The sequence below is a fragment of the Miscanthus floridulus genome, chromosome 5 (genome assembly GCF_019320115.1).
Source record: "Miscanthus floridulus cultivar M001 chromosome 5, ASM1932011v1, whole genome shotgun sequence".
NCBI classification, from domain to species: domain Eukaryota; kingdom Viridiplantae; phylum Streptophyta; class Magnoliopsida; order Poales; family Poaceae; genus Miscanthus; species Miscanthus floridulus.
In genome coordinates, this window is record NC_089584.1 from 6,266,795 (window position 1) to 6,278,207 (window position 11,413).

At 53.3% G+C, this 11,413-nt stretch overlaps 1 protein-coding gene across 1 annotated transcript; it reads right to left on the reverse strand.

The window, feature by feature from the left end:
* Nucleotides 1-6,261: 6,261 nt before the first annotated feature.
* Nucleotides 6,262-7,830, reverse strand: LOC136451423 (protodermal factor 1-like). Its single transcript, XM_066452128.1, has 3 exons — nucleotides 7,617-7,830; nucleotides 7,010-7,508; nucleotides 6,262-6,862 (listed from the first exon to the last, which is right to left on the reverse strand). Exons 1-3 carry the CDS (start codon nucleotides 7,735-7,737, stop codon nucleotides 6,505-6,507), a joined length of 978 nt encoding a protein of 325 aa, XP_066308225.1. The 5' UTR covers nucleotides 7,738-7,830; the 3' UTR covers nucleotides 6,262-6,504.
* Nucleotides 7,831-11,413: the final 3,583 nt, after the last annotated feature.

Here is an 11,413-nt window from a genome sequence, read left to right on the forward strand (position 1 = left end):
GCGTCGATGATGTTAGGCAGCTCATTGCACTGCAAGGAGAAGCACCGGATGTACCCACGAAGGGTTTCCTTGGCCTTCTATCGGCAGTTTTTTAGATCCCATGGGTTCCTAAGATGTTTGTATGTGCCCTGGAAGTTTCCCACGAAGATCTCTTTTAGGTCCGCCCAACTTTGGATTCTGTTGGGCGGAAGGTGTTCTAACCATGCTCATGCTGAATTAGCTAGAAACAATGGAAGGCTGCGGATAATGAAATCATCATTATCCGCTCCACCGGCCTGGCAAGCAAGCCGATAATCCTCGAGCCATAGTTTGGGATGTTGGTTGGTGGTCGGTACCATGGTGGAAAGGCAGCATTGAGGATGTGCCTGCCGAAGGCCTGAGGTCCCAGAAGGCTGGGGCTCAAGCTTCGATCCTCGCCGCTGTCGTAGCATCTACCATGACGAGGGTGGTACCCATGGTCTGCCCCCTCCCTCACATCGCTATGGGTACGTATGCGAGCGTCGAGGGTGTCGCACGTGTCATGGTGGTGGCCGAGATGCTCATGTACCAGGATTGTGGAGCTCGGCCTACCACCTTGCGGCGCTTGGTGGACTGACGTGTCCTTGTCGGGTCGCTCTAAGGGCATGCGCTGGCGGGTGTCGAGCTTCTATCATCGGGACAGTGAGCTCTCGGCCTGCTATGCCGTTGCATGCTCGAGTAGCGTGCAAATCTCACGATGCGCCCGATGATCCTTGGGTATCACGAGCCCCGAAAGCCCATGGAGCAAGGCCGCCGTAGCAATGATGTTCTGGCTTGCCTAGGCAAAGTGTGGGAGTGCTTCATCATCCTTGATGATCCTTCGGTTCATGTCACGGGCCATGGTGAGCGAGCGCCCACCGTCTCCTTGGCGCTCGATCTCTTACTCGAGCTCCACATGTTCCTACTTAAGCTGGAGTCATGCTTCCTCAAGCTCTTGGTGCCGAGCCTTCAGCTGCTCCACCCACAGGCGTGGGGGCCCCTACATCCCCCTTGACCTCTTCATTGAGGACATTCATCAGGGTAGCCTCTTCCTCATGGATGCTTTCGACGTGTCCCTCGGGGGGTACCTGCCATGAAATATTCATGAGAGGGGTGATGGCTCCCCCTACTAGAGTCAGAGGTGGAGGGCAACTCTGTTTCTCCCATGAGGAGGTCATGGAAAGACTCCATGACATATTCAGTCATCCCCATGAACTCGTCGTTCGTGGGGGATGGAGGCATGTGTTGCGCCACAAGGTGGCCAACTGTCTCTACAGCGTTGCAAAGACCAGACGGGAGCGCTGTCAGGGCACTCCAGATGAGGTATTCCAGAGAGAGCGGCTCTCCTCCAGCAAGCTATGCCATGACATTGGCGAATGAGAAGGTGAGGTGGCGTAGGTCCTCCCAGGACTATTGGGGTCCTAGGAAGGCACCGAGCTAGCGCTCTAACCTCCCGTAGTCAAAGCTGAGAAGCTGGTCGCTCTTAGGGGCATGGGCCTCTAGTGCATGTAGCTATAGCTCCTCAAGCGCCTCAGTGATCACATTGAGCCCAGTGAAGTGGAGAGGTTGGACGGTAGTGGGCGCTTGCACCAGCTCTCCCTCTATCATGACGATAAAGTCTAGGTCCCCGAAGCGCACGTGCGCGCTCAGGACCCAGCTAACATTGTGACTAGCCATCCGAGGCCTGGTGTGGATGTCAAGATGCGTAAAAGGCCCCTACCTAGCACGCCAACTATCGATGTTTAGAGTTACCACCAATGATTAAATTTCTAGTATTGCGTGTCTGGCTCGGATAGTGTGCTTAGAGGACACGAGGTTTATACTGGTTCGGGTAGAATGTCCTTATGTCCAGTTCATCGTTGCTGCTCATGTTACTAGCACCGAAAGTTTGTAGTAGGGGTTACAAACGGGTGAGAAAGGGACAGGTCCCAAGCCTCTAGTGGAAAGAGTGAACGGGTGCCGAGAGCTCGGTTGCTGCTCAATCGTGTGCTTGTGTTGTGTTTTGGTCGGTTCAATGATTGATGGGTTCATGATGTTTTGATCGGGTCTGGCCTCAATCAATCAATCGATCCCCTTCATGGGGCGTCCTGCTTTCCCTTTTATAGGCCAAGGGAAGGCAGGGGTACAACAGAGGGAAAGAGAAGAATGAGAGACAGTCGAAGGCCTTCAGGATCGCTAGGTCCTTCTTATCCTTCATGCGGGTCCCGCTGACCCTATAGATGTCAATAGAGACAGCTCCACGTCGTGGCCCTATCCGTCACTGGTGCCATGTGCAGGTGTCGTCGGCCGGTCATGGCACTCCACTCCATCCTAGCGGACATCGTGGTGAACTGACGCGCCTGTCGTTGTTCGTATGAGGGTTAGGCAAAATAGCACCAGTACGCCCGACACCGTTCCTAATGTGAATCCTTGAGTATGGCCCATCATGGCCGCGGGTTAAATTAGGGTGTGCCTGTCTCCTCCCTGGTGTCAGAGCTTTGACCTAGGCCCATACACTTGGACCTAGAGTGGTTGGCGGTGGCATGGGTCTCCGTCAGGCGAGGCGGAGCCCATGGCCTCGGGGTAACGTGAGGCGGAGCCCTCCTCCAGAGGCCGAGCGAGGCAGAGCGCAAACCCAAGGGTCGAGCAAGGCGGAGCCCGTGGCCTTGGTGTCGGGTGAGGCAGAGCCATTCTCTAGAGGCCGGGTGAGGCAGAGCCAAACCCAAGGGTCGAGCGAGGTAGAGCACAAACCCAAGGGTCGAGTGAGGTGGAGCCCACAGACTTGGGGTCAGGTAAGGCAGAGCCCTCCCCTAGAGGTCAGGTGAGGCAGAGCGTAAAGCCAAGGGTCGAGCAAAGCGGAGCGCAAACCCAAGGGTCGAGCGAGGTAGAGCCCGTGGCCTTGGGGTCGAGCGAGGCAGAGCCCTCCCCTAGAGGCCGAGCGAGGTGGAGCACAAACCCAAGGGTCGGGCAAGGCAGAGCCCGTGGCATTGGGGTCGGGCAAGGTGGAGCCATCCCCTAGTGGTCGGGCGAGGCGGAGCGCAAACCCGAGGGTCGAGCGAGGTGGAGCCCTCGGCCTTGGGGTCAGGCGAGGTGGAGCCCATGGCCTCGGGGTTGGGCGAGGCGAAATCCTTTCCCAAAGACTCACCAAAGGTCGATCGAGGCAGAGCCCATGCACCTGGGGGTCGGTTGGGGCCGTAGTCGCGCTCTTGACTGTTCGAATGAATTAAGGTTGATGACCATTAGCCCCTCCTCTTCGGGTACCCTAGTATTGGTCCCCAACAAGTTACTTGAGTAATTTTTAGGTTTTAGTGAATCGGCTAGCTAGTATATACTTGTACTAACAATAAGATATATTTGGGAAAGACGAATCATTGGAAAACCAAAGAAAAGAATAATCGTTGGAACAGGTTGAACTGCATATCGCTAGAATGGGCTAAGAGAAGCACTTCTCTTCTGATGGGCCAACAGATCGCTGCAATGGACCTGCCCAAGAACCTCGTGCTTCTCTAACCTTGTGCAGTTCGCCTGCAGATTGGCTGGACACCTTTGACTTCTGCAGACGGCCTATGCAAGGGAGATGCCAGCGTCTAGACATCCGAACGTAGGCCCGTGTTCGGACTGGTATGTTTCCCTACACCCTGTTTTCCACGGCTGCTCGTTTTGTGCGCCAGGCAAGGGCCCATGTCGCTTGGACGTATCCCGCGCGGGCATCGCCCGGCGGTGCCCCAGCACAATAGCAGGCGGCAGGTGGGTCTCATTTAACATGTGCAACATCCGATCTACTTTTGTAATATTCAGATGAAACACTTGCAACATATGTTCGAAACAACTGAAACACTTACAACATACGTCTGAAACACTTGCAAAACACCAGAAAAAACTTGAAAGCATGTGTGTTGCCATTGCAAAACATTGCAACATCCAGCTGAAAACATTGCAACATACGTATGAGAACCCTTCAAACACATGCATGTATATGCAATATCCAGATCTACTTTTGCAACATCCAGATGAAACAAATAAAACATTAGGAACATACACTTGAAACATAGGTGAATAGCCATTGCAACATGTGCAACATCTCGATCTACTTTTGCAACATCCACATGAAATGCTTGCAATGTACCTCTAAAACATCCGAAACATTTGAAAAAAAGATATGCTTGCAACATGCGACGTAGCCCAATGTGGCCTCCTCATGCATCTACAGTGGGGCACCATAGTCGTAGTAGGAGCGTGAGGCCAGAGGGCTTCTAGGCATCATCGGGCGTGAGCACGCACGTGCTGGATGCGGTGGCTAGCTGGCAGCCAAGGAAGCGGTCCCCACACGTGGGCGTGGACATTCCCGCTCCGTCAGGCGAGGCGAGCGACGGAGCAGGTGCAGCGACAAGGGAGGTCCGACGGGGGTGGGGGCTTGAGTGGTGGAGGTGGCAGCGATAGAGTTTTTGGGAAGGAGAGGAAGGGAACGCCATGGACCATGGATGGAGCAGAGCAGTGGAGGTCTCCTTTTCTTATCCTTATCCGACCTATGCAACGAAAAGGAATGGAAGCAAGCACGATAATAAAAAAGGGAGGTCTATTGGTATTGGGTTGGTCTGTAGGTCGTGCGGTGCAGATGTAGGCTCAGGAAGGTCCGTCCGTCCGGACTCCCTGCTCACAGCATTAGCGTCTATGTAAGTGCCTTTTCTTGCGACGAAAGAAGAATTATATTAAATAATATGTGGGTACATCAACACGTTACAAGCCCTCTAGAATATATTACACATATCCAGAAACTGATTTTCATCTAAATTATACCAACGTTGTGAATAGCTCTAGATCTGAACACCAAACCTGTTTGACGCTTACATAGACGCATATGCCCAACGAACAACAATAGGCCTGAGAGCATATGCCCAACGAACGACGGCCAACATCCATACAGGCGGAGTTGAGAAACTTCTTTCTCGTGTCTTCCTTCTTTCTGGCACCGAAGATTGAGGAAGACTGGTCTGAAAATTATTCTCCCTAGTCCTTCATCGTGGCCAGTTCTAACACAACAAAACGGAGAAGAGACTGGAGAAAATTATTCCATGGTGGCGACATCATCTCCGCCTTGATGTCGCCACCGAAAAGAAAGGTCTCCATGTCATCAAGCCGGTGAAGCTGTTGACGCCCTCATCTTCAACAGAGCCGCCATGAAGAAAACGATTTCACTCTGCCCTCTCACCATCGTCGGAGAAGAGGAGGAGATAAATCCTTATCACCAAAGAAAAACTTGGCATGGAGAGACCCTAACCCTACGGTCTCAATCCACTAGAAACTTATTAAAAACGATGGATCTCCACTCCCTCCGGCCTCCAGCGTGATGCTGGAGGGGGAAGGGAAAGGGACCAGCGGTGGTGGAAGACGGGGCGGCGGCGACAGCGGCGGGTCGCGAGTCGTGACTTGCGAGAGTGGAGCCGCGTCAAGGGTGTCACTGTTTGCCCGTCTATTTAAGTTTCGGATAACAATACATATAATAATAAATAGTTTTACATACAGCTCAATGTATACGAGGCCAGATATATTTAATTTCAGACTTTTTTTGTGTTATCTAGTACTTCATCCAGAAAATGTGCAATTCTAGTACAGTGTAATGATTTAGTATCTCAAGTTTGGTTAATTATAGATAAAATATTAATATTTATAATATCAAATAAATACCATTAGATTCGTTACAAAATGTATTTACTTAATAAATTAATTTGGAGTCATAAATGTTAATAATACTCACTGAAAATTTGGTTAAACGTAAATTACTTTTGCCGACATATAACCTGTAGTTGCATGTTTTGTTGGCCAGAGAAGTATATCTAAAGCAGTGTTGCCACGCATGCAGCATCATCGTCAGCAATCTGAACTCTGGAGAGGGGTATGGTTTGGACTTCGTCGACGTACGCGCTATTTTGTACTACGTTATTATGTTTGTGTGCGTGGTTATTACTCGGCCTTTTAATGTGCACCGCTATACTAGTAGCATCTACGTACGGCAGATCATCAAATAAATCTCGTGAATGGTTTAATACGTTGTACAGTAATCTCTTGCAAGCCAGACTGCCAGTACCTATTCTGTATCGGCTGTGTGCCCATGCATGCCGAAGCAACAAACACAAGTGTTCTTCAACAAGCAGAGAGTAGCTAGTGCGTGCATGCAGATTCAACTCGCAGCGCCAAGAAGTACTCGTTTCTTTGCAATTGTTGCCTTGCCTTTGCTTTGACCTAAAACAACAGGATCTCAGCATCGAAATCCAATAACAGCTCAGCTAGGATACTACATAGTTGCAGTTTGTTTCATTCATTCATAATCTTCCATCGATCGATCCACACGACCACACGAACAAAAACAGCAAAAACAACAGGATCCAGCGACTACACAATTGCAGCGAGCTAGTAGGTCGGTGTGCTCACTGAAACAAACCACGCACACAACCAATCAAACCAACAAATGGACATCATATCATAGCACTCCAGCTAATTTGGCGCTCGATCTGGCCACCTCTCTCTGATTTATGCCTTACCCTCGTTGGCCTTCCTGAAGGCCGCCGCCTGCGCCGCGGCGGCGCCATCGGACCCGCCTGCGGCCGCCGCCGCGAACGCGTCGCGGACCTGCTCCGTGGTGTAGGGGAACCCGGCGCGGGACATGGAGTTGAGCAGCGCGGCGGCGCCTTCCCGCAGCAGCGCGCCCGTGCCGTCCGCACGCGTGTTGCCCAGCTCGTCCTGGATGCTCATCACGTCGGCGCCGCCCACGCTACCCGCCGCCGCGCCGAAGAAGTGGCCCATCGTCCCCATCGACGACGACGACGAAGTGCTCGGGAACCGGCCGCTGATCGCCGACCAGATCTCCATCGGGTGTGACCTCCAGTAGCTGCTCGATCGATGATGGTGGAGAGAGTAGACAAGTAGACAAGAATTTTTAGTTTGTTCATCAGTGACTTGACTGCATGCATGCATGCATGCTGACGGAACTGTGCATGCATGGACGCGTCATATTGTAGTAGAAGCTGTGACTTACTCGCAGGTGCCGAAGCTGTGGGGGTCCATGGGGACGAACGGTGTCGGCGACGAGGTCCCGATGCCTCCGTGCGAGGAGGAGTCGCCGTACGCGGGTGTCGGGGAGCTCCCGTAGGCACCACCATGGGCAGGCGACGGGGATCCGCCTCCGTAGGCGACGCCACCGCCGGGCGTGGACGGAGACCCACCGTACGCGCCGCCTGGCGTGGACGGAGACCCACCGTACGCGCCGCCGCCGGGGGTGGACGGAGAACCACCGTACGCGCCGCCGCCGTGGGACGGGGAGCCACCGTACGAGCCGCTGCCGGTGGAGGGAGACGTCGGAGAGGAGCCGGAGCCGCCGTGGGACGGGGAAGGCAGCGTCCCGCCGTGCGATGGCGTCGGCACGTACCCGCCGCCGCCGTGGGACGGCGTCACAGGCGTGATGCCGTGGCCGCCGGTCCCAGGGAACGAGCGCGGGTTTATCCCTGGCACGCAGTCCGGTTTCTTCACGTCCTCACCTGCGGCGGTGCAACGGTACCACGCAGCACAAAGATCAATGCAAGCTCAACATTGTTGGGCACACAGCATCTGAATGAACACGGCTCAAGAAAGAAGATGTGATGTACCTTGGCTCAGCTTCTCCACGGGACCGGTCCTGGACTCGACCACGGCCACCAAGGCCTGCGCGGCCAACGCGGCGAGCACGAAGCTCGCCAGGAGAGATCTCAACGTCCTCCGCGCCTCCATGGCAGCTGCTGCTCACTCCTCCTCTGTTTGCTGAGTGAAGTTCTGCACTGTGGACTGTGGAGTGGTGGTGTGGTTGGAGCGAGATGAGCAGGCAGCGCGTGGGTATAAATAAATAACGGGAGCAGAAGCTAGCAGACTGGCGCCATGGAGAATTGAAGGCGAGCATCGTGAATTCACGACGCAGCGGGTGGTTGGCGAGGGAATTCAATGCATGCGCGATCGACCGATGGATGATGATCCGTCCGACTGTCCGAGTAGGAAGGAATGGGGCAGGCGTGCGGATTGCTGCATCGGAGCAGGCTCTTGCATGCGCTGTTCAAGCTGCTTTATTGGATGGGTACACTGCCTCCGTCCGTCTCACTGTCAGTCTCGTGGTTAGTTCTGTAGTTCAATTTTTTTAATTCCTTATTAGTAACTCACATACTAATATTTACAAAATTGATTCATGACGCTCGCCTGGCATTATTAGTAACTCACATACTAATTTTTTTAATTCCTTATTAGTAACTGAAAGAGAGTGATGGAGGAATTCTCAATAGTATTGTGATAGTTCAGCGTATATATATATAGGTATTGTGGACACACCCACTTGCCATATTATAATCCAACACTTCCCCGCAGTCTGAACTGGGAGCACTGCGAACATTAAGATTGGACCTAAACTCCATGAACATGGACGTCGGCAAACCTTTTGTGAAGATGTCGGTGTACTGTGACGTAGTGGGAACGTGCAGAACGTGGACTTCACCAAGGGAGACTCGCTCTCTGACGAAGTGCAGATCGATCTCAATATGCTTAGTTCGCTGATGCTGAACCAGGTTGGTGGAGAGGTAAACGGCGCTGACATTATCACAATAAACCATTGTAGTGCGACGGAGTGGACAGCGAAGCTCTATCAGGAGCTGGCGCAACCAACAGGCTTCGGCGACTCCATTCGCGACTGCTCGATATTCCGTCTCTGCACTGGACCGAGACACTGTCGGCTGACGCTTGGACAACCAGGAGATGAGATTGTCCCCAAGGAACACCGCATAACCCGAGGTGGATTTGCGTGTGTCAGGACAACCCACCCAATCTGCATCGGTGTAGACAGTGAGATCAGCTGGAGAGGTCCGGTGAAGGTGCAGTCCGAGATCTAGAGTACCCTGAAGATACCGAAGGATGCGCTTTAGAGTGCTCAGATGAGGTTCCCGGGGGTCATGCATATACAGGCAGACCTGCTGAACTGCGTAGGCAATATCTGGCCTGGTGAAGGTGAGGTACTGAAGAGCCCCAGCAAGACTGCGGTACTGGCTGGTATCTGAGACAGGGACACCATCAGCAGGGAGCTTCGAGTGAGTGTCCACAGGAGTGCTGTTCGCCTTGCAGTTACTCATACTTGCTCGCTCCAGAATCTCCAGCATATACTGGCGCTGAGAGAGAAAAAGACTATCACCTCGGCGCTGAACATTGACACCCAGAAAATGATGAAGAGGCCCCATACCTGTCATAGAAAATTCCTGACGAAGCGCTGCGATAATCCGGTGAAGAAGACTCGGAGAAGACGCAGTGAGAACAATATCATCAACATACAGTAGAAGAAAAGCCATATCAGCACCTTTGCAGTAGATGAACACTGACGTGTCGGACTTGGCCTCAACAATCCCAAGGGAGGTGATGTGAGAGGCGAAGCGACTATGCCAGGCGTGAGGAGCTTGCTTCAATTCGTAGAGTGACTTGTTCAAGTGACAGACATGATTGGGCTTGGTCGAGTCGACAAACCCAGTAGGCTGGACGCAGTAGACTGTCTCATTCAGGGTGCCATGGAGAAAAGCATTCTTCACATCAAGCTGGTGAATCGGCCAGGGGCGAGCCAGAGCCAGAGTGAGAACCATCCTGATGGTGGCTGGCTTGACAACTGGACTGAAAGTTTCATCATAGTCAATGCCCGGACGCTGTGTGAAACCGCGAAGAACCCAGCGAGCTTTATAGCGATCAAGAGAGCCATCGGACTTGAACTTGTGACGAAAAACCCACTTGCCGGTGACGAGGTTGACGCCGGGGGGTGAGGCACTAAGGTCCAGGTGTCGTTGTCCTGCAGGGCGTCGAACTCGGCCTGCATAGCCTGACGACAGGCCGTGTCCGAGAGGGCGGTGCGGACGGAGGACGGTACCGGCGAGGGGGCCACGACCGTCGTGGTGAGGTTGAGACGGTCCACGGGCTGCCGAAAACCGTCCTTGCCACGAGTGCACATGCCGTGCGCGTTGGTGACGGGGGTGATCGCCTCTGGAGCCGTGGCGACGGTGCAGCCGGTGGTCCGTCCGGCGCCGCTAGTAGCAACCTAGGACGTGGAGTCCGCAGGGGCAGTAGCACCAGCCGGACCAGCGGAAGGGCCGGTGAGATCGGCCTGACCGCCGTGGCTGACCGGGCCGCTGTGGCTATGGCCGGCTGTACTGCCGGTGGAGAAGCTGCTGGGCTGGCCGTGGCCGGCTGGGCTGCCGCCGTGCCCGCCCTGGCTACTGGCCGAGGTAGCATAGAGGGAGACGCCAGGTGTCCCAGGTGCGGCATCCAAGCCGCCAGGGAGTCGTGTACCTGCAGTCACAGCTCTTGGCCAAATAGGCGAAGAGGAATCATCAGCATCGACCATAAACGCAAGTGTGTTAGGATCCTGGGGGGGAAGTGGACATCTCAGAGAACGGAAACAATGTCTCGTCGAACACAACATGACGAGAGACGATGATCTAATTGGAATGAAGGTCGAGACATCTATATCCTTTATGGTTGGAGGAATACCCGACGAAAACACACAGGGAGGAGCGAGGTGATAGTTTATGTGGAGCTGTGGAGGACAGGTTAGGATAGCAGGCACAACCAAAAACTCAAAGGTGAGTGTAGGAGGGCTGTGTACTGTAAAGAGCGAAGTAAGGAGTCTGGCCATCTAGGGTTTTAGTGGGATGACGATTGAGGAGATAGGTGGCGGTGTGAAGAGAGTCAGCCCAATAAACCGGAGGGAGACTGGCCTAAAACAGAAGGGACCACACAATGTTGTTTATTGTGCGAAGAATGCGCTCGGCACGTCCATTCTGTTGAGAGGTGTATGGGCACGACATCCAGAGAATGACTCCATGAGTGAGGAAGAACGTGCGGGCCGAGGAGTGATCAAACTCGCAGCCGTTGTCGCACTGAACTGCCTTGATGGAGGAGCCAAACTGCGTGCGCACATGAGAAAAAAAGTTAGAGATGACGCTGAAAGTGTCAGACTTGAGGCGTAAAGGAAAAGTCCAGGTGTAGTGAGTGCAATCATCAAGAATGACTGAATAATATTTGTAGCCCGAGACACTAACAACTGGAGAGGTCCAAAGATCACAATGTATTAAATCAAAAGGATGAGCAGCACGTGAGTTTGACACACTAAATGGTAGGCGCACATGGCAACCTAGCTGACAAGCATGACAAATATGATCAACTTGGTGCTTATTACATGAAATTGCTTTGGAACTAATAAGTTTGGATAAAGCCGCGTGTCCGAGATGACCAAGGCGACGATGCCAAAGGGAAGAGGACGACGCGGTGGTAGCGAGGGCAGTGGTGGTGCTGGATGATGCGGGAAAGAACGGGTAGAGGTCACCTGTGCTATTGCACCTGGCGATCACGCTCTGTGTCTGAAGGTCCTTCACAGAAAGGCCAAATGGGTCAA

What these genes read in the sequence shown, in the direction of transcription:
- LOC136451423 (XM_066452128.1), bottom strand. Translation starts at nt 7,737, where the DNA reads ATGGAGGCGCGGAGGACGTTGAGATCTCTCCTGGCGAGCTTCGTGCTC. An exon ending in CGTGGAGAAGCTGAGCCAAG is followed by an intron (nt 7,509 to 7,616) that starts GTACATCACATC and finishes GCACCGCCGCAG; the next exon opens with GTGAGGACGTGAAGAAACCG. An exon ending in CACAGCTTCGGCACCTGCGA is followed by an intron (nt 6,863 to 7,009) that starts GTAAGTCACAGC and finishes TCGATCGAGCAG; the next exon opens with CTACTGGAGGTCACACCCGA.